The 25,494-nt window shown below is 41.4% G+C and overlaps 1 protein-coding gene across 1 annotated transcript in view; it reads left to right on the plus strand.

Moving 5' to 3' along the window:
• The first annotated feature begins 5,486 nt into the window (after positions 1–5,486).
• Positions 5,487–25,494, plus strand: part of ARHGAP18 (Rho GTPase activating protein 18) — a 135,605-nt gene continuing 115,597 nt past the window's right edge. The window contains exon 1 of the mRNA XM_050949607.1: positions 5,487–5,716. Within this exon, the coding sequence (XP_050805564.1) occupies positions 5,673–5,716 (44 nt within the window). The 5' untranslated portion in view covers positions 5,487–5,672. The remainder of the gene's footprint in view (positions 5,717–25,494) is intronic.

Genomic DNA, 25,494 nt, shown 5'->3' on the forward strand with positions numbered 1-25,494 from the left:
TCCAAGTTTCAACCAGCTGTACCAGTTATCTAATTCCTATATACCCCTGTATTCTGTGCACAGCAACTTTCAGTCATGATCATGCGATTTGTTAGATTATGGATAATACTTGTTCTTTTTTTTTAAATATTAATGTTTTTGTGTTATAATTATATTATGGGCAGAAGTAGCTACAGATAGTAACCCCATGGAGATTAGTTGTTGGACACTAGCAAAAATAGTGAGTTTTGAGGGAGAATTTGAAGGAGCACAGTGAGCTCATTAAGCACAAGAAAAGAAGCAGGCTATGCTAGTCTAAAGAGGGAGAAGAAAAGCAGCAGAAGAAATGTAAGTGGATTAAGACCGCAAAGAGCATCAATATAAGCAGGGTAGGCAGAATGAGGGGCACATAGGTGGGACCAGCTGGAGACAAGAGCTGAGAAGTACAGGAGGTATGGGCAGAGTTAGAAAGACCTTATCAGTGAAAACAAGAAGGCTGAATGTTGGAGATACAAGGACCATAACAGAAACAATACTACAAACCATTGCAAATAAATTATAATAAAAAGCTATAATTTTAATTATATGTATTATTAATCTACTGATCCAGAACAAGGCCCAAATCTGATGTTTTTTATACAACTATTTTAGTGTTGCCAAAGGTATGTGGGCTGCAAGAGATGGTTATTGCTGCATACAACAGACCACAAACTATAAACTGAAATTCCAGTGGTTTATTGGGTATTTCCAATGGGCTATCCCAGACAAACTACAATGCAGTGTACAGAGTCTAAACCACTTCTGAAAAAGAAATGACAACTGCGCCACAGTTTGAGTCCTGCTTTTAGCTACACTGTTTCAAATAATGTTAAAAGTTTATCTGCATGAGATTACACATTTAAGTGTTTTCAAATAATGGTTCATGGATTACTTGCTAATAAAGACCAGGATGATGATATGGTTCCGGCTCTTTGTTTCTATAAACTGAATTTCATTACAAGAATAAAAAAATCACATACGATTCTTCCCTAATATTACTTGTGTACATTAGCAATTACTGTAGTTCACACAGAGATAATAAGCTATTATGGATGGGAGAAGAGGTGGTCCATGTGGCATGGAAGGATATGGGCATGGGATCATGAATCAGAAGAGTGATCCACACTAGAAAATGTTTATGAACCTATGCTACATATCTACCTCTGTATGTTCTACTTCTCAGAGGAGTTGGAAGTGGCCCTTCTGCTTGGTTGGTTGTTATAGTTAAATATAATATATAAGGCTGTCAATTAATTGCAGTTAACTCATACAATTAACTAAAAAATTTAATCACGATTAATTGCAGTTTTAATCGCACTGCTAAACAATAGAATACCAATTGAAATGTATTATACATTTTTGGATGTTCTTCTACATTTGCAAATATATTGATTTTAATTACAACTCAGAATACAAAGTGTTCAGTGCTCACTTTATATTATTTTTTATTAAAAATATTTGCACTGTAAAAATGAACAAAATAGTATTTTTCAGTTCACTTCATACAAGTACTCTAGCGCAATCTCTACCGTGCAACTTACAAATGTAGATTTTTTTGTTCCATAACTGCACTCAAAAACAAAACAATGTAAAACTTTAGAGCCTACAAGTCCATTCAGTCCTACTTCTTGTTCAGCCAATCGCTAAGACAAACAAGTTTTTTTACATTTGCAGGAGATAATGCTGCCGGCTTCTTATTTACAATGTCAAAGTCAGAACAGGAGTTCACATGGCACTTTTGTAGCAGGCATTGCAAGGTGTTTACGTGCCAGATATGCTAACATTTGTGTGCCTCTTTGTGCTTTGGCCACCATTCCAGAGGACAAACTTCCATTCTGATGCTGCTCATTAAAAAAATAATGCATGAATTAAATTTGTGACTGAACTCTGTGTTTTATCCGCATTTTGCCGTATATTTCATGTTATAGTAGTCTTGTATGATGACCCATCATATGTTGTTCGATTTAAGAACAAGTATCAGAGGGGTAGTCGTGTTAGTCTGGATCTGTAAAAGCAGCAAAGAGTCCTGTGGCATGCATCTGACGAAGTGAGTATTCACCCACGAAAGCTCATGCTCCAAAACGTCTGTTAGTCTATAAGGTGCCACAGGACTCATAGACTCAAGGACTGGAAGGGACCTCGAGAGGTCATCGAGTCCAGTCCCCTGCCCTCATGGCAGGACCAAATATTGTCTAGACCATCCCTAATAGACATTTATCTAACCTACTCTTAAATATCTCCAGAGATGGAGATTCCACAACTTCCCTAGGCAATCTATTCCAGTGTTTAACTACCCTGACAGTTAGGAACTTTTTCCTAATGTCCAACCTAAATCTCCCTTGCTGCAGTTTAAGCCCATTGCTTCTTGTTCTATCATTGGAGGCCAAGGTGAACAAGTTTTCTCCCTCCTCCTGATGACACCCTTTTAGATACCTGAAAACTGCTATCATGTCCCCTCTCAGTCTTCTCTTCTCCAATCTAAACAAACTCAATTCCTTCAGCCTTCGTTCATAGGTGATGTTCTCAAGACCTTTAATCATTCTTGTTGCTCTTCTCTGGACCCGCTCCAATTTCTCCATATCTTTCTTGAAATGCAGTGCCCAGAACTGAACACAATACTCCAGCTGAGGCCTGACCAGCGCAGAGTAAAGCGGAAGAATGACTTCTCGTGTCTTGTTTACAACACATCTGTTAATGCATCCCAGAATCACGTTTGCTTTTTTTGCAACAGTATCACACTGTTGACTCATATTAAGCTTGTGGTCTACTACTCTTTGCTGATTTAAGAACACTTTCACTGCAGATTTGACAAAACGCAAAGAAGGTACCAATGTGAAATTTCTAAAGATGGATCAAGTGCTGTAGCTAAGGTTTAAGAATCTGAAGTGCCTTCCAACATCTGAGAAGAACAAGGTATGGAACCTGCTTTCAGAAGTCTTAAAAGAGCAACACTCTAATGTGGAAACTATAGAACCCAAACCACCAAAAAATAAAATCAACCTTCTGCTGGTAACATCTGACTTAGATGATGAAAATGAACATGAGTCGGTCTCCACTGCTTTGGATCGTTATCGAGCAGAACCTGTCATCAGCATGGACGCACATCCCCTGGAATGGTGGTTGAAACCTGAAGGGACGTGTGACCCTTTAGCGCAACTGGCACATAAATATCTTGCAATGCCAGCTATAACAGTGCCATGCAAATGCCTGTTCTTGCTTTCAAGTGACATTGTAAACAAGAAAGGGGTAACATTATCTCCTGCAAATGTAACCAAACTTGTTTGTCTGAATGACAAGTAGTAGGACTGAGTGGACTATAGGCTCTAAAGTTTTACATTTCAAAAATAAAACGTAGTTATTTTTTGGTATATAATTCTACATTTGTAAGTTCAACTTTCATGATAAAGAGACTGAGCTACAGTACTTGTATTAGGTGAATTGAAAAGTACTATTTCTTTTCTTTTTACAGTGGAAATATTTGTAATAAAAATATATAGTGAGCATTATACACTTTGTATGCTGTGTTTTAATTGAAATCAATATATTTGAAAATGTAGAAAACATCCAAAAATGTTTAAATAAATGGCATTCTATTATTAACAGGGTGATTAATCGCAGTTAATTTTTTAATTGCTTGACAGCCCTAATAATATAATTTGCTTTTACTTCTAAACAACCCCACCTACGTTAAAACAACATTGTTTAGGTTGTAAAGTCAAGCAATCTAAAGTTATAAAATGCCAGACGGATGCCCATGCAGCCTTAATTCTTCTTCTTTGTGTATATACATTATGATGCACTCTTTAATTGCATTACATACTATTTTTTTCTATTTTTCCTGCCTCATTCAGTACACAGGATGCATAAGAAGTCAGAATTAAAATCCATGAACTACTATAAATCTGACATTTCCTAACTTTTGAGTGCTTTAAATTGATGTTCATAGATTTTATGGCCAGAAGTGACCATTATTACAATCATTTAGGGCATAGATTTTGCCCTGTAATTCTTGCATCAAGCTCAAGATGCCTGATTTAGCTAGAGTATGTCTTTTATAAAGATGCCTGAATTTTGATTGAAAGACTAAGTGATAGAGAATCTACCACATATTTATGTAAATTATTCCAATGGTTAAACAGCCTTATTGTAAAAAAACCCAACAAACAAAAAATCGCCACTTTATTTCTGATTGAATTTGTCCAGCTTCTGCTGCCTTTGGTTCTTGTTATGCCTTTATCTGCTAAATTAAAGAGATCACTGCTATCACAAATCTCCTTCTGTAGGTACTTACAGATCATGATCAAGTCACCTCTTAAACCTTCTCTTTGTTGAACTGAATAGATTGAACTTCTTTCATCTTTCACTGTAGGACAGGTTTTCCAGAACTTGAATCATTCTTGTAGCTTTTTGTGGAACCCTTTCCAGTTTTTCCAAATCCTTTTAACAGTGTGGGCACTGGAACTGGATACAGTATTCCATATACAGTAGTCACAATACCTTCCTACTTCTACTTGGTATTCCCCTGCTTATATATCCTTGCATATATTTTAACCTAATTTTTATGTCTGTAATATATATCTATACAGAGTGAGGGGAGGGAGAGAGGGACAGGGTAGATGAAATAATATCTTATTGGACCAACTTCTGTTAGAGAGAGAGACAAGCTTTGGCGCTCACACAGAGCTCTTCTTCAGGTCTGGGAAAGAAAGATACCTTACACTTCTACTGCAAGCTGTGAGCATGCCAGAACAGGTGGAGAATGAAAATCTTGACCTAATCTATAGTTTTAGCTACTGCAAAAGCTGTTATAGATACACATCTATCCTATCAGGCACCCTATGGTGCACAATATAAAGTGAAGTAGGCAACAAGTACACGCAGCTTTCAGGTGCTCAAGATGGGATGGTTGGTTAGAAATCACTCCAGCCACTGCTAGGCTTATTGCCTGACTCTGCAAATCTTATCATCTCCTCCCTTTTCCGGGTACAGGTGCCTGGGTTTTAGTTTGAGAGGTGAGGAGGGAAGGGATGGAGGGTGTTTCCCATAACAACACAAAGTGGACTTGTGAAGATTTCAGTCATGCCAGCTTAACCTTTGCTCCTGTAAGGTGCAATATATTAATATAGTGCTAGACGCATTTTAAATGAATGCTGAATGAAAGCGTTTGGAGCCCTAACTGGGTCTGATCTGACTGATTGAGCCAAAGCCCAGCGCCAAAGAGTGTCTGCGGAGGAAATGGACTGGGGTCTTGGGTGCTAATGGGGGTCCAAAGGGCTGCCCCCGAGGGGGGGAGGCGGTGCTGTAGGGTCGAGGCGCAGCTTTGCGTGTGTGTGGGGGGGGGATTAGCTGCTGCTCCTGCCACAAGCCCGCAGCTGTGCCAGCCCCGCTCCTCCCTCTGCTCTCCGGGTCCTGTCCGCGCGGCAGGGATGAGCAGCAGGCACCGGCTCAGCGGCGCTAATCATGCAGGGCAGGTGAAAGCGTCAGAGGCAAAGCCGCCGCCGCTGTCCCCGTAGTGCCTGGTCCTGAGGGAGACAAAGGAGGAAGGCAGCAGCCAGGAGCCAGCCGCCTGGGGAGGAGGAGTCCACTGGCAGCTTTGACCGTCTCTTGGTCCTGGGATTCCCGTGCCATAGGCTGCGAAATTGGACTCCAGCAAGATGGTTACTGTGGTAACCAAGCTGGTGCACTACTTGCATCTAAGGTAAGAGAGGACACATTTGTCTCTTAGACACACACTATTAACACCCCCCCCCACACACACACACACTCAGACACTTGCTCCCAAACATCCAAACATCCCTTGCCACCCACTCACACCTCCACTCTGCCTAGACACACACTCTTCCTACAAAATACACTGCATCCAGTTGCCACCACCAGCCACCCACTCTCTCCTGGGATGATGGTTGAATGCAACCTGGGATAGATCCTCCTATACGGTACTAGCTTTGCAAATACAATGGTAACTGGTAGGTTATTTTCCGCATGCTTGGTTGTTCCTAAATAGAAAACTGGAGAGCAACTTTTGCAGCTGTCATCTCACTTGCTTCTATTTTAGTGAAATACAGGTGAAAAATCACAACCGTTTTCCATGTCATATCCTGTAGTTGTGAAGGGCATTAATTTATAAGGAGAAAAAAGTACAAATGTTAGACTTAATTGCTTTAATATATTATTATATGATACTATATGATTAGCTTATTGAAAACTCATTATAATAATTAGTTCTTTTTAAAGATTTTTTAAAAATGTGATAGCTATTGTTTTATATCACAGGTCTGTGATCAGCATAATAGTGTAATTGGCTTATAACAAAATGGATTAAATAAGCTTGCTTCAGTTTTTTTCTTTTAAATATAGCTGTGGAGAGACAACATTGCTAAGCCAATTTTTCTTAAAACTACTCCCTTTAGAATCTGAAATACAAACATAAATATTGTTGATTCCCATGGACAGAAAGTAAGAGTACAAATACACAAGTGTGTATAGTGTGATCAGGTAAACGATCATATATTGCAATAGTCAAAGATCAAAAGAATTACAAGACACTTAAGGGAGCATATTCCTGTTAAGAAATCCAATTTCTAAAAGCAGTGACATTTGTGGTGAAACATTTTCAGAACAGAAAATATGCATTAAAATGTTGGATTTAACTTAAAATATTTACTTATAAAAATAAGTTATCTTTAAAAGGAATACATGAAAAACACCACCAAACAAACAATTGAGTGGCCAATTTGAGTTATTTTTGTAGGTTATTTTTAAGCTGCATTCCTGGAATGTTGCTATATAGCTGTCTTAAAATAAATTTTAAATATTAACAGTGATTTTATATAGATTGTAAAGGCATGTCATTCCACCAGAGACTTAACTTCATTTTCTTAGGCGGTGAAGTGATTAGAGTATGTACTTTGGATAACTTTATAAAACTGATTCTGCAAAGTTTCCTGTAAGGTGCTGGGCTTCTTCTGAGATGCTGAGAGTCCTCAACTGCCATTGAAGTCAGTGGCCCTAAATAACTACAATGGGCACTGTTCTCAAAAGGGAATTAACTGTCCATAATATGAGTTGCTTCTAGTCTGATGCTACAATAGCTGTTTACTTACAGAAGTTTAAAGGTGCTGAATAATTGCACAAGCAATCTGATGTCACAAGAAAACATTAAGAGTCCAACAAATGAATCCTTACAACACTCCTTTGAAATTGGTATTCTCTATATTTAACTGGAGCATATCAATACTTACAAAATCATGGACTTGAATATTTTCTAAGAATAGAATTGGATGTGGGGAGCACAATCTTATATGTAAAGAGAAATTAGGGCACACATTTTCAAAGTTAGAAACACACAATGTGTGCAGACATTTGCTTACATGCACTTTATCCTGACAAATCAGGCAGGTAAACGGCTGCTCTTGCACATGAACACTCACACGTACAGTTGGGCATTTAATTGGGAACATGTATGCAAAAATACATGATCCAAAAGTGCACTTTGCCTATTTGCCCAAATAATTAAGAGCACGCAAATGCATCTGTGAAGTTGCACAAGTCTAACTGAAAATCTGGCTCTGTTTTTGTCAAATCAGTACATAATGCAGGTACTGGGCAGGAATTGCAGCTGTATGCTCCTGCTCCTTCACTGTGTATATTTGTGGGTTAGTAAAATTGTGAAATGTGCAGACCCATTCATTGTGCTCCAACCTCCACTATCATGCCTCACTCCTCCACACTCCAATGGAATGGGTCACTATGGAGACCTGCTATATGGCTTCACAGTTAACCCATGTGGTCCTTCTGATCTCAGCTCCCTTGCAATGTGGGCCTTCTGTAGCTTCTGGATTAATTAATTATTATTATTATTATTAATTATTTGTATTACCATAGTCCCTAGGAGCCCTAGCGATGGACCAGGAGTTGTACAAACACAGAACAAAAAGATGGTCCCTTCCCTAATGAGCTTATAATCTAAGTATAAAACAAGAGACAAAAAGTGGATACAGACAGAAGGATGGGAGAATACAAGGAAACAGGCAATGCTGGTCAGCATGATAGGCAGTGGTCTGAGCACACCGGCAGCCTAACCATTGTCTAGTTTTTTGTAGTCTTTAGTGAAAAGGAGACGTTTTTTGAGAAGAGCATAATGAGTTAGTTTTGTTAATGTTTATGGGGAGCTTCTCCCAAGCATGAGGGGCAGCATGACAGAAAGCAAAAGGGGGCATTGGAGGCCAGGATTGTGGGCTGATTGGAGGTGGGATCAGACATTTCCATAGTGAATGAGAGATGGCAGGTAGGTAGGGAATGGGCCACAAAGGGCCTTGCAAATGAAGACAAGTAGCTTATTTTTGATCTGATTGAGAAAAGGGAGCCAGTAGAGGGATGCAAACAGAGGGGAGACATGATCAAAGCTACTGGTTAGGAAAATGATCTTTGCAGCAGCATTCTGAATGGGCATGAGTGGGGCAAAACTGCAGCTAGAAAACAATGTTTTGTTGCAGTGGAGGATGGCAATATCTGAAAGCAGGTAGACAAAGGTGCAATTTGAGTCAATATACAGCAGAAGGTACAGCTCATGCTTTGACTTATAACACGATAAGGAAGGTTACTCAAGCATCCCCAAGGAGCCTGCATGGATTACAGTCTAGACTTAGCCTGTAATCTTATTCTTTAATGTAGTTATGTAATCTTGTTGTCCCATCCACATAACAAAAGTGATAAGGACATCCATGTCTTAACCATGCCAGACAGTCATGAGCTGGCATGATTAAGCATTATAAATAGGGCCCTATCAAATTCATGGTCCATTTTGGTTAATGTCACAATCATAGGATTTAAAAAATCTTAAAGTATGATTTCAGCTATTTAAATCTGAAATTTCATGGTGTGGTAATTGTAGGGGTCCTGACCCAACAAGGATATGTGTGTGTGTGTGGGGGGGGGGGGGTTTGCAAAGTTATTGTAAGGGATGTTGTGGTACTGCTACTCTTACTTCTGCGCTGCTGCTCGCGGCGGTGCTGCCTCCAGAGCTCGGCAGCCAGAATATGGCAGCTGCTGGCTGGGAGCCCAGCTCTGACGCAAAATCACCGCCAGCAGCAGCGCAGAAGTAAGTATGGCATGATATGGTATTTCCACCCTTACTTTTGCGCAGCTGCCTTCAGAGCTGGGCGATCAGCCACCAGTCGCTGCTCACCAGCCACCCAGCTCTGAAGTCAGCACAGAAGTAAGGGTGGCAATACCATGATGCCCTAAAATAACCTTGTGACTCCCCCCAGCAACTCCCTTTCGGGTCAGGACCCCCAATTTGAGAAATGCTGGTCCCTAGTGAAATCTGCATAGTATAGGACAAAAGCACTATTTCATGGGGGGATACCAGATTTCACAGCCTGTGATGCATTTTTTATGACTGTGAATTTGGTAGGGCCCTAATTATGAGGTAGGTAGAGTCACCTTGCAGCAGTGACCTGCCATGCACCCACATTCAATCAATAAACTGCTTTGGGTGTGTCCCCTTCATCTCCCAGTAAAGATTAGAGAAGAAACTTGCAACCCTAAAAGATACTAATTGTATAACAGACAAGAGTAAAAATAAACATTGATATTTTATTATCTAAACTTAGTTGAACAGTACTCAGTTTCAATAGTTTAGGCTCACTGTAAAATTGTGCTTGTACTTGCTGCAACTATCTAGCATCTTGTAATGTAATAAGAATAAACCCGGAATACAATAAAGCAAAGAGGAGACATGTACTAATAAAGTATCACTGGAAGTTAAGAGAAAAAAGTCATTTATGAGCCATGATTTAAAAAAAACAACAAACCTTTAATAGATTACTGCTTACCCAAAATTTGTGCAATATAATGTCTGTTTAAACCAGAATGTGCTGGTTGGAAGTGAATAGGCAGAGAATCAATAGAACAGGAAGCTATGTTGGTGAATGGCTGGGCAATTGCTGAGACCAATGCCTTGTGCTGATCAGCATTGTTTCATTTTTAACTTCTGCTCCCCATCTATCTGTATCCAGCGTGTGTGTGTTGCCCTATACTTAGATTGTAAAAGCACATAACACAAAGATGATCCCTTCCCCGAAGAGCTTATATTGTCTATAACAGTGGGGTCTATGACTGGGACTTCTAGGTGCTACTACAGTGCAAGTAAACAACAAACATTACACTGGCATTTCAATAGAAAGAGATGTTTGGATAGTGAGGACTTGGATGACATGGATTCTATCCTGTAAGATTTTAACTGCATAATTTGTGACAAGATAAGTCTATGCTACAGAAATAGCACAGATATCACAGATGATTGTCATAGGGAGATCACATTCAGTAATTACTGAAAAATAGAATGAAGTTACCACCACATAGGAACAATTACTGAGGAGAACTATGAGCACCTTCTAATGTAAGGATGTTTGGATTTTTGCCTACCTGATTCACCTTTGAACTTTGCTGTAGTTAATATACCCAGAAATAGGGTCCCACAGGTGATAGTTGCAGGAACAACAAGATATTGCCTGATGCCGTGACATTCTCAAAAATATCCTTCCTGAAACAAAAACAAAAATAAACATACCTCTTTAACAGATATAAGCAGGTCAGGTATGACTATTGATAGATACCTGTCACAATCACCTACTTGGACTGATGATGTTATAGGCTCAAGTTCAATAAGAGGTGAATGGTAAAGTGCCTATTGAAATCAATGGTAAAATTAACATTGACTTCAGTGGGACATGATCAGACACTTGGGTCCTGATCCTCAAAAGATATTTAGGCACTAAACACCTATTGATTTCAATGGGATTTAGGTGCCTAAGCACATTTTGGGATTTGGGCCATAATGTCTATTTTTAATTCATGGTTAATCAGATTATTAATTATTATTATTATTAGGAAAAGATTTTTTTCTAAAATCTTGTTACAACATGTTTTATAAAAGGAAATATTTAGGTTCTGTGCCAGTGATGTGATTTTTATGAACCTTTATTACTGTCTTGCTATCTGTTTAAATAAATAGATAACAAAACAATTTTATATTTTAATCCTTCAATAAAAATATAAATCCTTCTCAACTCTAAATCAGGCTCCCATAGCTGACTGTGCTGTGAGAATTGGCTGTTTGGAAAAAAATAAAACTCAGCACAAGTCAGATGGTTTCATATATTTTCTTTTTTGTAATAATTATTTACTGAGAGAATAAATATTTTGCACCATATGAAAATATAACATATAATTAAATAAATCAAAACAGATGCGCATCAATACTTGAGAACAACAAACAAAGGAGACAGAAGCAGATAGAACAGCCCCATATCACAACACCAAGAAACACTAAACAAACAGAAGACTACAAAGACATAATAAACCCATAAAGACAAGACAGCATTCATGGAGAGAATGGCCATTGGATGCTACCAAAGATATACCTCCAGCATATCATATAAAGGAGACTGTACATTCATGAGAGCATGGTTATGGGGGAGTCCTATTTCTTTTTATTTTAGGAGGTTTTTAAAACTCATTAAGCTAAAGAAATAGGAAAACAACAAGACTGTGAAATATATTTAAAGAGGAAGACTTATTTTGTTAGAAATGTTATGTTAGTATTTATTTTGCATTAATTGTAAGTTTTGTTATAAAGTGGCTTAGAACGTGAATTTAGGAAATGCTGCAAGATTATATATTGAAATAGCCAGTACTAAGGCCAGGCCTTTTGTTGTGGAGTGGTCACAAGAGTGCCAGATTTTGTAGTTTCCCCTTTTTATTTATATTTTTAGAAAAACGGGTCAGAGAATAAAATGTTCTTTTCTCTTTGTGCCATAAGTCAGGTCTTCCTTCATCCCTCAACCTCTGGCTCCAGTCCTGAATTCTTACACTCTCACAAAATTCCAGTTAAATTAGACAAGAGTTTTGCTTGAGTAAGGACTGTAGGATGTGCCACTTAGGGTAGATTATGATGTTATGAGCTAGCTCAGCATTGTGGTGCATCTCTTGCAGAAATAACCCTCTCAGTCTCCCAGCTGCTCTTGCTAGGAAGTACATGGCAAGAGATCTATACTTGGCAAAGTGTATGTTCCCCAACTGGTCTGTGTAACTATGCCATTGGCCATATTGTGGGGCTGGAGTCAAGGTTTCACCCACTTCCAGCCATTCCCTCCCATTCTGGCCCAACTGCACAAGTGGGGCATGTAATGCGGGGAGTAATGGGGAACCTTAAACAGCCTTACTGCCTTGCACTGGCATGCCGGACAGGCCACATTCTGGCCCTTACTTTATAGAAAAAACAGAATTGTGTTAGCCTGACCCTGAAAATTTGACTCACATTACTAGTCCTTTCTTGCTAGTATTAGGGTTTAAAGGCCCTTAATTGCATTGTTTGAGAAACTGTATGTGATCACAATTAAAATACTGAATTGTAATGCCTATGAACAAGGGGACATAGTTATGGCTACCCATTAACTTTGGAAGTTTTTACTCTTGTCCATTTAATTTTACAACCTTAGTGTTCTTTAAACAGGTTTTTTGCTTTTATTATAATTCTGTATTCTTCCCAGGGCCGCTATGAATCTGCCCAGCCATTTATTTGCTTTTTCAACTGAAGTTGCTGCACAGTGGTCAGTCATCTTTACTGAGGTACTCACAACTCCTCCCATGTCTTTTTCCTCAGAGGTTCTTGAGCACAAGAAGAAGCCCTTGACAAGCCCATAAGAGCTGAGGGATTAGGTCTTGTCTACACACAAACTTGCACCCTTAGTTCAGTTTAAGTTTGACTTACCTTAGTTTAGCTTAAAGCTGTTCCTTATCAACTTAAGCAAAATAATAATAAAAAAAGCCTCTCAAACCAAAATACGAATTTTCACCCAGGAGGATGCACTCAATTTATTCAAATCCATACCTTTAACCTGGTTCAAATCTCCATGTAGACAAAGCCCTAGTCAGTTTTTGCTAGTGTGCAGTACCTGGAGTGCTGCTTTGGCTGCATAGTCACAATTCTACTGAAATTTGACCCAGGTACCCCTCTGTGCAGACAAAGGGGCAGCCAGGGCAATTTTCAGTGAATGGCGTTGGGACCTGGTGCACAGGGTTGCAACATCATTCAAATTTGCCTGGCCGCCCTGCCATTCCGATGGAGGGGAGACCAGGCCAAATGGTATCATGACCTGGTGCATGGGGAATCTGTACGTGTACAGCAGAGCACAGGGGAGCCACCAGGAAGGGAGACTCCCAGGCTAAGGGAGATCCAGGGTCCCTTCCGAGGAGGCAGGGGATGAGCAGGAATTAGAACAGGATCCCCCCCAAGGGAAGGGTGGGGACTGGAATTTACCCTTCACCCCTCTAAAAATATCTGAATTTGCACCATTGACATGAAGAGGTCCAGCACTTGGAGAGCGGTGCCAGCCATGCAGTAAAAGTGATTGTTTCTAGAAAAGGGGAAAAGAAACCTCACAAACTGATTTTAAAAAATCACTTATGAAAACTACTGTGGGGTTAAGAATTCATTAAACGTCTGCCTTGTGGTCAGCCTTGGCAGGACAGGACAGGACAGGACGCAGCGGCACAGGAGGCGGCGAACAGAGCGGCTAACAGGGGAGTTTCAGTGGGAGTGCTGTTGGAGGAGCAGGTTTTTGTGGTTTTTGTAGTTTGTGGTGTTTGTGTGTGAGTGAGTGAGTGTGTGTGCAGGCTGCTAGGGGCTGTGTGCTGAGAGCGAGGCTGAGCCCTGAGTTGGGGGCGGGGCTTACCTGATTAGGGGTCCTATATAAGGAGCCAGGCACTCAGGCAGCGGCACAGTCAGCTGCAGCGGCACAGGAGGCGGCGAACAGAGCGGCTAATGGGAGTTTCAGTGGGAGTTTGCAGGGGAGACCAAGGCAGAGGAACCGGGAAGGCAGACCAGGGAAGAGGCAGCCCTGCGCTGGTCGGTGGCCTGCGGTGCGGTGTGAGGCGTGGATTGCCAGGCACAGAGTTGCAGCGCTACGATGGAGGCAGAGGCAGCAGGTGCAGACACACTGAGGATGACTGGGTGCGGCAGCTGCGGCATGTACATGGTCCTAGAGGGAGCACCTGAAAGGAGTTTCATCTGCATGAAGTGTCGTCTGATAGAGCTGCTGGAGGAAAAGGTAAGGGGACTGGAGATGCAAGTGGAAACTCTGGCTGAGTTTAGAAGGGGATTTGAGCAGATGATGGAACACAGACATGATGAGGCACAGGGGACAAGCTCAGGCGAGCGGACAAAAGCAGGACCTAAGGACTCTGAGGAGGGACTGCTGGGTGAGGAAAGTGGACGGTGGAAGCATGTCACTAGGAGAACCAGACAGAGGATAAGACGGGCCAGCGATGGACAAATAGAACTCAGGAATAGGTTTGCTGAGTTGGGAAATGAAGATGGAACACAGCAGGCTGCTGAAGGAGTAACGGCAAGGAAGAAGAGGCAAGCAGCTAGTCCTGCAGATGGAGGGGAGCAGTCAGTGGAGGCAACATCAAGTACGAGCCCTAGGAGGATTGTGAGGTCAAATACAAATCAGGAGGAATCACGGCCAGCTGCTGTGGGGGATAGACCGGAGAATCGCATTGTCACCAGGAAAAGGCAAGTCTACGTGATTGGAGACTCTCTACTGAGAAGAGTAGACAGGCCTGTAACTAGACCGGATCGGGAGAACAGAAGAGTGTGCTGTCTGCCGGGGGCTAAGATACAGGATGTGGACTTGAGCCTGAATACGATCTTAGCGGGAGCGGGAAAAAAATCCGTTGATTATCCTTCATGTGGGAACGAACGATACAGCTAGTTACTCACTGGACTGTATCAAGGAGGACTATTTCAGACTGGGGAAGAGGCTTAAAGACATCGAGGCTCAGGTGATCTTCAGTGGGATTCTGCCGGTTCCTAGAGCGGGGCGACGAAGGAGGGACAAGATTATGGCGATCAACAGATGGCTCAGGGAGTGGTGTTATAAGGAGGGCTTTGGGATGTACGGTCACTGGGACGCATTTACGGATAGACAACTGTTTGCTCAGGATGGACTTCATCTCAGCAAGGAGGGAAATAGGATTCTAGGATGGAGGCTCGCCGACCTCATCAAGAGGGCTTTAAACTAGAAAGTTGGGGGAGATGGTTGGGAAATGTTCGGGAGATCTCCACGCCAGAACATAACCTGGAGAGGGAAGTAAACAAAGTGAGCGGGGATACCCTTGCGGCCCCAAGATTTGATCCAAGGAGGAATAGTGGAGTAGAAACCAGAGTAACGGGTGATGCTGGTGGCAGACAGTTTGTGCACGACGGGGGAAAGAATGTCACTGACGCCAAACGCCGAAAATTAAAAGGTTTGTACACTAATGCGAGGAGCCTAGGTAACAAGATGGAGGAACTGGAGTTACTCGTGCAGGAAGTGAAGCCGGATATTATAGGGATTACCGAAACCTGGTGGAATAGTACTCATGACTGGAGCACGGGTATTGAAGGCTATGTGCTGTTCAGAAAAGACAGGAAGAAAGGCAAAGGTGGGGGAGTAGCCTTGTACATCAATGATGAAATTAAATGTAGCGAAATAAGATGCGATGGAATGGATAAGACGGAGTCCGTCTGGGCAAAAATCACGCTGGGTAAAAAAGCAACTAGAGCTTCCCCTGAGATAGTGCTTGGGGTGTGCTACAGACCGCCGGGATCGGATTGGGATATGGATAGAGACCTCTTTAATGTCTTTAATGAAGTAAACACAAAGGGGAAATGTGTGATTATGGGGGACTTCAACTTCCCGGATATAGACTGGAGGACGAGTACTTGCACAAATAATAGGGGTCAGATTTTTCTGGATGTGATAGCGGATGGATTTCTTCATCAAGTAGTTGAAGCACCTACGAGAGGGGATGCCATTTTAGACTTGGTGTTGGAGAGCAGTGAGGACCTCGTAGAAGAAATGGTGGTAGGGGACAACCTTGGTTCGAGTGATCATGAGCTGATTCAGTTCAAACTAGATGGAAGGATAAACAAATGTAGATCCGCGATTAGGGTTTTCGACTTCTCGAGGGCTAATTTTAAAGAGTTAAGGAAATTAGTTAGGGAAGTGGATTGGACGGAGGAATTAGTGGATTTAAATGTGGAGGAGGCCTGGAATTACTTTAAGTCACAGCTGCGGAGACTGTCGGAAGCCTGCATCCCGAGAAAGGGGAAAAGAACCATGGGCAGGAGTTGCAGGCCAAACTGGATGAGCAAGCAACTCAGAGAGGGGATTAGACAAAAGCAGAAAGCTTACAGGGAGTGGAAGGAAGGCAGGATCAGTAAAGAAAGCTACCTTGCTGAGGTCAGAACATGTAGGGATAAAGTGAGGAAGGCTAAAAGCCGCATTGAACTGGAACTTGCAAAGGGAATCAAAACCAATAGTAAAAGGTTCTACAGCCACATAAATAAGAAGAAAACAAAGAAAGAAGAAGTGGGGCCGCTATACACTGAGGATGGAATGGAGGTTAAGGATAACCTAGGCATGGCCCAACATCTAAACAAGTACTTTGCCTCGGTTTTTAATAAGACTAGTGAGGAACCTTGCGATGATGGAGGGATGATAAACGGGAATGTGGATATGGAAGTGGATATTACTGCAACTGAGGTAGAGGCCGTACTTGAACAGCTCGATGGGTCGAAGTCGGAGGGCCCGGACAATCTCCACCCGAGGATATTAAAGGAACTGGCGCGTGAAATTGCGAGCCCGTTAGCGAGAATTTTTAAGCAATCGATAATCTCGGGTGTTGTGCCGTATGACTGGAGGATTGCTAATGTAGTTCCTATTTTTAAGAAAGGGAAAAAGAGTGATCCGGGTAATTATAGGCCTGTTAGCTTGACGTCTGTAGTATGTAAGGTCTTGGAAAAAATTTTAAGGGAGAAAGTAGTTAAGGACATAGAGGTCAATGGTAATTGGGACGAATTGCAACACGGATTTACTAAAGGTAGATCGTGCCAAACCAATCTGATCTCCTTCTTTGAGAAGGTGACGGATTACTTAGATAAAGGAAATGCGGTAGATATAATTTACCTAGATTTCAGTAAGGCGTTCGACACGGTTCCGCACGGGGAGCTGTTAGTTAAATTGGAAAAGCTGGGAGTGAATATGAAAGTTGTAAGGTGGATAAGGAACTGGTTAAAGGGGAGACTCCAGAGGGTCGTATTGAAAGGTGAACTGTCGGACTGGAAGGAGGTCACCAGTGGAGTCCCTCAAGGATCGGTTTTGGGACCGATCTTATTTAACCTTTTTATTACTGACCTTGGCACAAAGAGTGGGAATGTGCTAATAAAGTTCGCGGATGACACGAAGCTGGGGGGTATTGCTAACACGGAGAAGGACAGGGATACTATTCAAGAAGATCTGAACCACCTTGTAAACTGGAGTAATAGAAATAGGATGAAATACAATAGTGAAAAGTGCAAGGTCATGCATTTAGGAATTAATAATATGTATTTTGGATATACGTTGGGGGCGCATCAGTTGGAAGCGACGGAGGAAGAGAAGGACCTTGGGGTACTGGTTGATAGCAGGATGACTATGAGTCGCCAATGTGATACGGCTGTTAAAAAAGCAAATGCGATTTTGGGATGCATCAGGCGGGGTATTTCCTGCAAGGATAAGGAGGTGTTAGTACGTTGTATACGGCGTTGGTGAGACCCCATCTGGAATACTGTGTGCAGTTCTGGTGTCCCATGTTCAAGAAGGATGAATTCAAACTGGAACAGGTTCAGAGACGGGCTACGAGGATGATCCGAGGAATGGAAAAACTGCCTTATGAAAGGAGACTCAAAGAGCTTGGCTTGTTAAGCCTGGCCAAAAGAAGGCTGAGGGGGGATATGCTCGCCCTATATAAATATATCAAGGGGGTTAACGTTAGGGAGGGAGAGGAATTATTTAAGTTTAGTACTAATATAGCCACGAGGACGAATGGGTATAAACTGGATATTAGGAAGTTTAGACTTGAAATTAGACGAAGGTTTCTGACCATTAGGGGAGTGAAGTTCTGGAATAGCCTTCCGAGGGAAGTAGTAGGGGCAAAAGACTTTCCTGGCTTTAAGACAAAGCTTGATAAGTATATGGAGGGGATGTTATGATAGGATCGTTAATTTGGGCAATTGATCTTGAATTACCACCAGACAGGTCTGCTCAATGGTCTGCGGGGTGATGTTGCATGCGATGGGTACTGAGTTGCTGCGGAGAACTCCTTCTTGGGTGCTGGCTGGTGACTCTTGCCCACATGCTCAGGGTTTAGCTGATCGCCATATTTGGGGTCGGGAAGGAATTTTCCTCCAGGGCGGATTGGCAGGTGCCCTGGAGGTTTTTCGCCTTCCCCTGCAGCGTGGGGCACGGGTCGCTTGCTGGTGGTGTCTCTGCAGCTTGAGGTCTTCAAACCATTTTTGAGGATTTCAATAACTCGGTCCTGGGATAGGGGTTGTACAAAATTGGATGGGTGGGGTTCTGTGGCCTGCCTTGTGCAGGAGGTCAGACTAGATGATCAGATTGGTCCCTTCTGACCTATGAGTCTATGAGTCTATGAGTCTATTTTATTCTGTTTTATTTAATGTCGCTTCCACAGTTGCAATGCTTGTAGGCATTGTACCAGTGGCATCCCATGGCAGTGATGCTATGGGCAACATTGAGATTTCTGAGACAGTCCTAAAGAGCCAAGAAATCCTCCAAAAATCCAATGACCTGCCCCTCCAATGCCCTCTACACACACCTCTCCCCTCGAGCTCACTCACCCCCATGCTCTGTAGGTTCTTCTTGTAAGAGCTAGGGCATCTTCTCTCCCTTTTCTCATGGGCTAAAGAAAGGGAAGCAGCAATATCTATTCCCATGATCCTTTCCTTTTTCTACCAAAAGCAGCCTATTGGAGACACGGTGCTATCTTATACTCATGACTAGGGCTAAGTTTCACAATCTGGGTCTTAGGGCAGGGCCACAACAGTGGGGTAATTTTCACACTAAGGCTATGTCTTGGTAAGTCAACCTTAGTTACGCTACTCCAACTACGTGAACAACATAGCTGGAGTTGATGCAGCGTAGGTTGGCCTAATGCAGGGTCTACACCGTGCTGGGTCACTGGGAGAGTGTCACCTTACCTTATTCCTCTCATTCCCTATGGAGTACCAGAGTCAACTAGAGAGCGCTGTGCCGTCGATTTAGTGGCTCTTCGCTGGACCCACTAAATTGACCCCTGGTGCATTGATTGCAGCAGTATCGATCCCAAGGTAGTGTAGACATAATCTAAATAAAACAATCTGACTGTATCTCTTGGGAGTTGTAATAATGCTGGCTTGATTGATGACACTGCCATAAGTACTTTTGACCTAAGAGGTGGCTGTGGTCTCAAACTCAGAAAATTCAGGCTCTTTATCACAAGTCATAAGCTGTCCATAATAACTCCATTTTATCATCCATTCTAGTGGGTATGAACAATGAAAATCATCTTGTTCCTTTGGCTGTATTGAGAGGAGCACTAAATGAAATTTATTTTGATGCTTGATATGTCAATGACATTTAGAAAATTATTCCTTGCCAAACGAGCAGCATCTCTGAAATGAATGAACATGGCAAAAAACAAAGTATTTCTGGAAAAACTTCAACTCAAGTGAATGTACTTGAATGTCTGGAACAATATTTTGGCACAGAAATCACTGATACTGCAAATAAATATTTAACTCTTGACTGTGGGAGTCAAAGAGACATTCTGCTGCAGTCACTATTAAATCAAACATAAAAAATCATTTCATTAAGTTGTACAGTTGGCACAGGAATAGCAGAATCAGAACCCTATGTGCTCTTGCAAAATATTTCACCAGTGAAAACTTAAGAGGGGGGATGGCTATTAGATTCTTGACTATTAGAAAAGTACAAAATTTGGTGTTCTTTTGGAGGAGCTCTTGAGAACAGTCATGACATCATCACTGTTGGAAAGTAATTCCCAGGACTTTTACAAATAAAAAGGCCATACATACCTTTACTATATTGGACCTAAAATTTAAAAAGTATTTAGTAATGCTTCAGATATGAAATGGAACTTGTGATTAATAGAAGATGAGTTTTAACCACAATCTGCACTGCAGGATAGATCAGGAGAGCAGGAAAGAGAACTGATAAGTCAATATTTCCACCAGCTAGGAACAGAGTATGTTTTGGGCAAGTCTTAGCCCCTTCACTCCATGACAGCCCTTCCTCTGCACACATTCCTCAAAGTTACTTGTGAAGACTCAACTGGGCTGCCAAAAGTGGAGTAGGGAAATGGCAGAGAGGTGTTGATTCCCACATCTACTTCAATGGGAATGTTTCTGTTCCATTTAAATCATCTTTGTTCCCCTCAGTTCCTTACAGCAGAGTGTTATGTACGACCTTCTGTTTGGTAGCTACCTTTGGCTGAAGATCAACACTCCTGCTAACAGCTGCTTTGTGCCTTTATGCCATTAAGTGCAATTAGAACTAGCCTCAGGAACATACAAGCACACCAGAGTCACAGAGAAAAGAACATGTTATCTGGGAATTAGAGACCCAATATTGATTGTCATTATGTAAGATGGAATGCTTTATACCTTCAATAACCTTTAAAGACTGCCATCTGTTACCATCCAAACTTAAGAAGTAAACATGATTTGGAAAAAGCCTGCAGTGGACAGTTAAGTCAGTTAAGGGATCAATTTCTAATAAAACTTAAGGACTAGACTATGTGATAATCCTTTCATCTACCTACAGTATCAAGTTGGTCCTTGGCTTTCCTCTCCCCTCCACCACCCATGGCATAGCAGTACTCTTCTTTCTGTTAAATGATACATGTAATATTGCTATCAGTGAAACAAAATTAGTTAACCATGCTGTTAGCTGGGGCAAATTATAGAGATCAGTTGCTGAAAGGATCTAAATGATTATTTTAAAAAGAAGTGAAGTTTAGGAGTATCTGTTCATATTAGTAAAGGCCTTTAAACCAAAAACTACCTTTGTCAGATACAATGGTGATACAAGCTAATGTAATGTATGTCTTAAGGTTAGTTATTTAAAAAAATACACGATCAATTTCTCTGAGATATTTAACACACATAGTACATCAGAGGATCCACAAAGACTCACTCCCTTACCTTCTAGAATGCAGGGTAAAAATGGCATGAGATCTGGTTGGAGAACAGGCAGGTCTGGAGAAAAACTGGCTTATGGTGCTGGGGTATTCACTCCCCTCTTGAACTATACTCCTACTAGGCCAGGATAGCTTGTGCACACTTAACTTCACTCTCACGAATGCCAGTTCTCAACAGTTTACTATGCATTTGCTCACTCAACAAGCAGAACATACACCGTACAAGGTCAGCCCCAAAGACAGATAATTTGCTTATGAGGAAATAATGTTGAACCATATATAATGGATTTAAGTGCAGTATTTTTCCACTAAGGAGTGCTATGTTCTCTTTCAAAATGTGTCTTTAAACTCGGTATGCAGATACTGATTAGACATGTGTTAGCTTAAATGTTGCCATCCATCTGAAAGGCTTTTGAAAACAAAAAAATGGCTGTCCTGTAAGCCATGCATGACATGTTTACTAAATGAAACATTACTTTATCTATAACACAGCTAACAGAATCTTAGTTAAGATTTCAGAAGCTCAGGCGAATGTCAGTTTTCTCCACATTAGTCATTTGCAATGCAAGGAAAGTTGCCATTAATGCTTATGCACTAGTATTAAGGTGACTAGAATTCTGTAATCCCTCCCTTCCAACAATATTCACATTACAACTAGACAGCTATCAACTGTTTCCTATTTAATTAAATGGGAAAACTGCAGGCAAATTGCTGCCTGCACCATGTTGAGCTTAGTGGCTGCTGCTGCCATGTTTTGTATTTAATAAGTTTGGGTTCCTTATTACAGTAGAAATCAGTTAAATGCATAGCCTTATTGCACACGATACATTCTTATTTCTTTTTAGCATCCACTTTAGTATGCATCCCCAAACAGGATGTGGTTCTACACCAAAGCTTTCTTCAAGATATATGAATTAAGAATAAAGCTATCTGGCACAACAGAATCCAAAATGAGTCATGGGAGAGCCATGGACTACTAGTTCAAGTGGAAGATACAAAATAAGTACTGCCGAAGAGGAAATGCATATCATATTGCTTAGTCATTTGCAGGTTTGACAGAGGTAGATGGTAGACCCTCTGCAAGTCACAAAAGATGTTACATCCTGAATTGGAGCTGGAGAAGGCGATGACACCTCTTTTTATCTGTCTCTTCTGTGTTCAGCATCCCTGCAAGATGTCTTAATGACATGTATTGATTATATTTGATATTCAGTGTTGACTAGAGACCATCTGTTCTTAAACAGAAAAAAAACATTCTCCTGTAGAATAGTGCAGGAGATACAATTCTTGATTTTGGAGGGGTTAGTGATGCCCTTTAATGCTGAATATAATTAAAGTATTACCTCCATTCCTCCCATTATCTTCAGTTCATGGTGCTCAGACTGGTGGCCACATATACATGGATTGGCAGAAATTATCCTTAACACGGAAAGGAGCTGTTTTGTACATTTGATGTGGGGTCACAGTGAGAAAGACAGAGTGAATATACAGGAGACAGAACAAAGGTGGCAAATTTCAGGCTTATGCAAAAAAAAAAATATTCCAGAACCTGTAAGAGCAGAACCGTGGATTTAAAGGCAGAGCCCTGGCACTTCTTATGATAAAAGATTAGATTCCATAAAGGTAAGCCTCCATAAATGTAGGCAGCTTAATTCCAACTGAGATCCTTTGATCTCAAAATATAGACTACAGCACACTCCCCATTATCCAATTAGCATGGGGGAGATGGCTTTTATTTGGATAATCAAGAGAACGAGAGCCATTCAGCAGCAAGATGTCCTTCCTGAAGCTGGGCGCTCATCTTCCTCCTTCTCCTCACAGTCTTGGCTGGGGGTCTCTGCTCTGCCACACTCACCAACTCCCATGACTGTGGTGTTGCAGAGGGCTCCCCATGCTGCCAAAGGGTTGGTGACACCCAACCCCTGCAAGACCCAGGGCTGAGCAGGGACTCCCAGACAGGACTCTGATTCCCTGCCAGGACTACAGCCTTCTATGCACCTTGCACCCACAGGGATTGGTGTCATCACCCTAAGATGGTGCAGGGAGCCCTCTGCAGTCCTGCTGTCACAGCCCCACTCACTCATTCCCAGCAAGCTGCAGAGGGCTCCCTGCGCTGCCACAGGAGTCATTCAGCAGCAGGATAGCCTCCTCTGTGGCCAAAGGCCCATCGTCTTCCTCCTCCTCATAGCCCTGGTCAGGTGTCTCTAATCTATTACCCAAACCTCCATGTTACAGCAATCCCTTCCTTATTCCCCAGCATGAGATACTTGGAGGACAAGGAAGGGATTAGGACAAAGTGGAGGTTTGTGGAATAGGTACAGTATACTCCTGTTTATTCAAAACCCTATTTTTGGAGACCAATAAAGCCAAGAAATAGTCCCAACTTGAATCCAGGTGGTAACCTTCTACCGTTGGCAATACCAGACTTGTGCAAGAGTAGGTTAGGTACATAGTCTCGGACCAAACTAAGGATTCCAGAGCGTTAGACACAGAGGAGGAGGAAATTAATTGTGTGAGCAGCAATGACTGAAGGCATTATACCCACAATGGTCAGGAGCAACCCAAATGACTTGAGGAAGGCTGCTCAGTGGTGGCTCTTAGACTCCTTCCCACTGAGGTGCTCCCAATAGTTGCTGGGGGACAATTGGACCATAGCCATACCCTGCCAAGACATGCCCCTCTTTTGGCCACTGTGCACTGCCAGAAATGCAATCAATACTCTCTCTGCAATCAGGGAGTTCAGACAGGCTGATCATGGCTGTCTCCTAAGTGGAAGGGGAGAAGGGGCTCCTCTTCTCCTCCTCCTCCTCCTCTCCTTCCTATTGCACCTGCCAGAATTTTGTCCTTTGTTTTTGAAAGGAATGCTCCGAGCAGCTGAATGAGCTAGTTGTTGCCACTTTCAGCAGAGAGGCCACGGATTGAATGGGCATGTAGATTGAACTTTCCACCCACTTGTAAATGGAAAATAGTTGCATTTTAGCAAGACTTTGGATGCACAGTGATGACATTCATGTGAAAAATGTTTGCATAGCAGTACTGTTTCGATATAATTAATAGCTTGCTCCCAACAATGACTCTTAGAATAGATGCATGAACAGTTGGGGCAAATGAAAAGGATCACAGAGCATAGCAGATAATAATAGGGTCAGTCACGGATTCTATGATATTGCAGAATGTAGAAATTGTTCTAGGAGTCAAGCCACCATGTCTGACACATGGTATGTTCTGTTATACGAAAATCCTGTTAAATAAAACCACAGCCAATGTGTTTTTAAACAGGTGTTGGTTTTGTAAGTATTCCTAAGAGGGCTTGTTTGATTTGTGACATTTACCTTGATTTGGCATATAGGAAATATAATTGTATTTAACGTATATCCCTGGGCTCCAATCCTACTGACAAAAAAAGAAAAGAAAAATCAACAGTAACAGGATAAGGCTTCACTCAGTGTGTATGTCTAATTTTTCAGCAGAATGCAGAAGCTGACCGTTATATGGGTATTTTATAGTTAATCGTTTTGTCCCTTTTTAAGGTGCTCAGTGTAATGGTCTTCAAGGCATTTATATTTTACATTAGTAAAATATATTTAAACAGTTGTATTCCTTTAACAAGTGTTCTATTAGGTGGACTCAACTGACCAAAACAGTCAAAAATTAATAGGGCATTGCATCTCTCAATGTCTGTTTCCCCATTAACAACTCTGACATTTACCTTTACAAACTGAACATAAAATATTGCAGTATGGCCTCACTGAAATGTGTTCAAATTTAAAAGAATATTTACTGTGCTAATACATAATTCACTGAAATTAAGATAACATTGAAAATTCACTATGAGCTTAAATTTTTGGCTTGCAGTTTAGGGAAAAAGCCTGTAGGCTGGAGATAAGTATGCCGACAATGTTAATTCTGTATTTAAAAAGTTGCAGCTACAGGGGATGCAGCTGTAGAATTGCTTTTATTCTTGCAAGGAAGGTCAAACTGAACATCACTTGAGGGAGAATCCAGGTTTGGGAGTCACTTTTAGGATCCTGCTCTTGGGGATAGTAGATTAAATGTGCTCAGACTTTGGCTCTTTGCATGGGTAATGCACTTCTGTATAATAAGAAAATTTATGGTCAAAACATTTAAAAGCGTTACTTTTATCAAGTTAATTTGACTTGATTATATTTCTTAAATACAAATATAACATGCAGTTTTCACTACAGGCTTAGATACTTGTAATTTCTTTATTCTTGTACACTTATTAGATCCTGATGACAATGAAAATAATGTACGTCCTTGTTCACTTAGACTATTGATACAATTAGTTCTATTTCCTCTAAGCTATGTTGTGTTTTATTAATTTAGGGACCAATTCTGCAACTCGATTACTACTTACTCTGTGCT

This window comes from Gopherus flavomarginatus, chromosome 4 (genome assembly GCF_025201925.1).
Source record: "Gopherus flavomarginatus isolate rGopFla2 chromosome 4, rGopFla2.mat.asm, whole genome shotgun sequence".
Lineage (NCBI taxonomy): Eukaryota > Metazoa > Chordata > Testudines > Testudinidae > Gopherus > Gopherus flavomarginatus.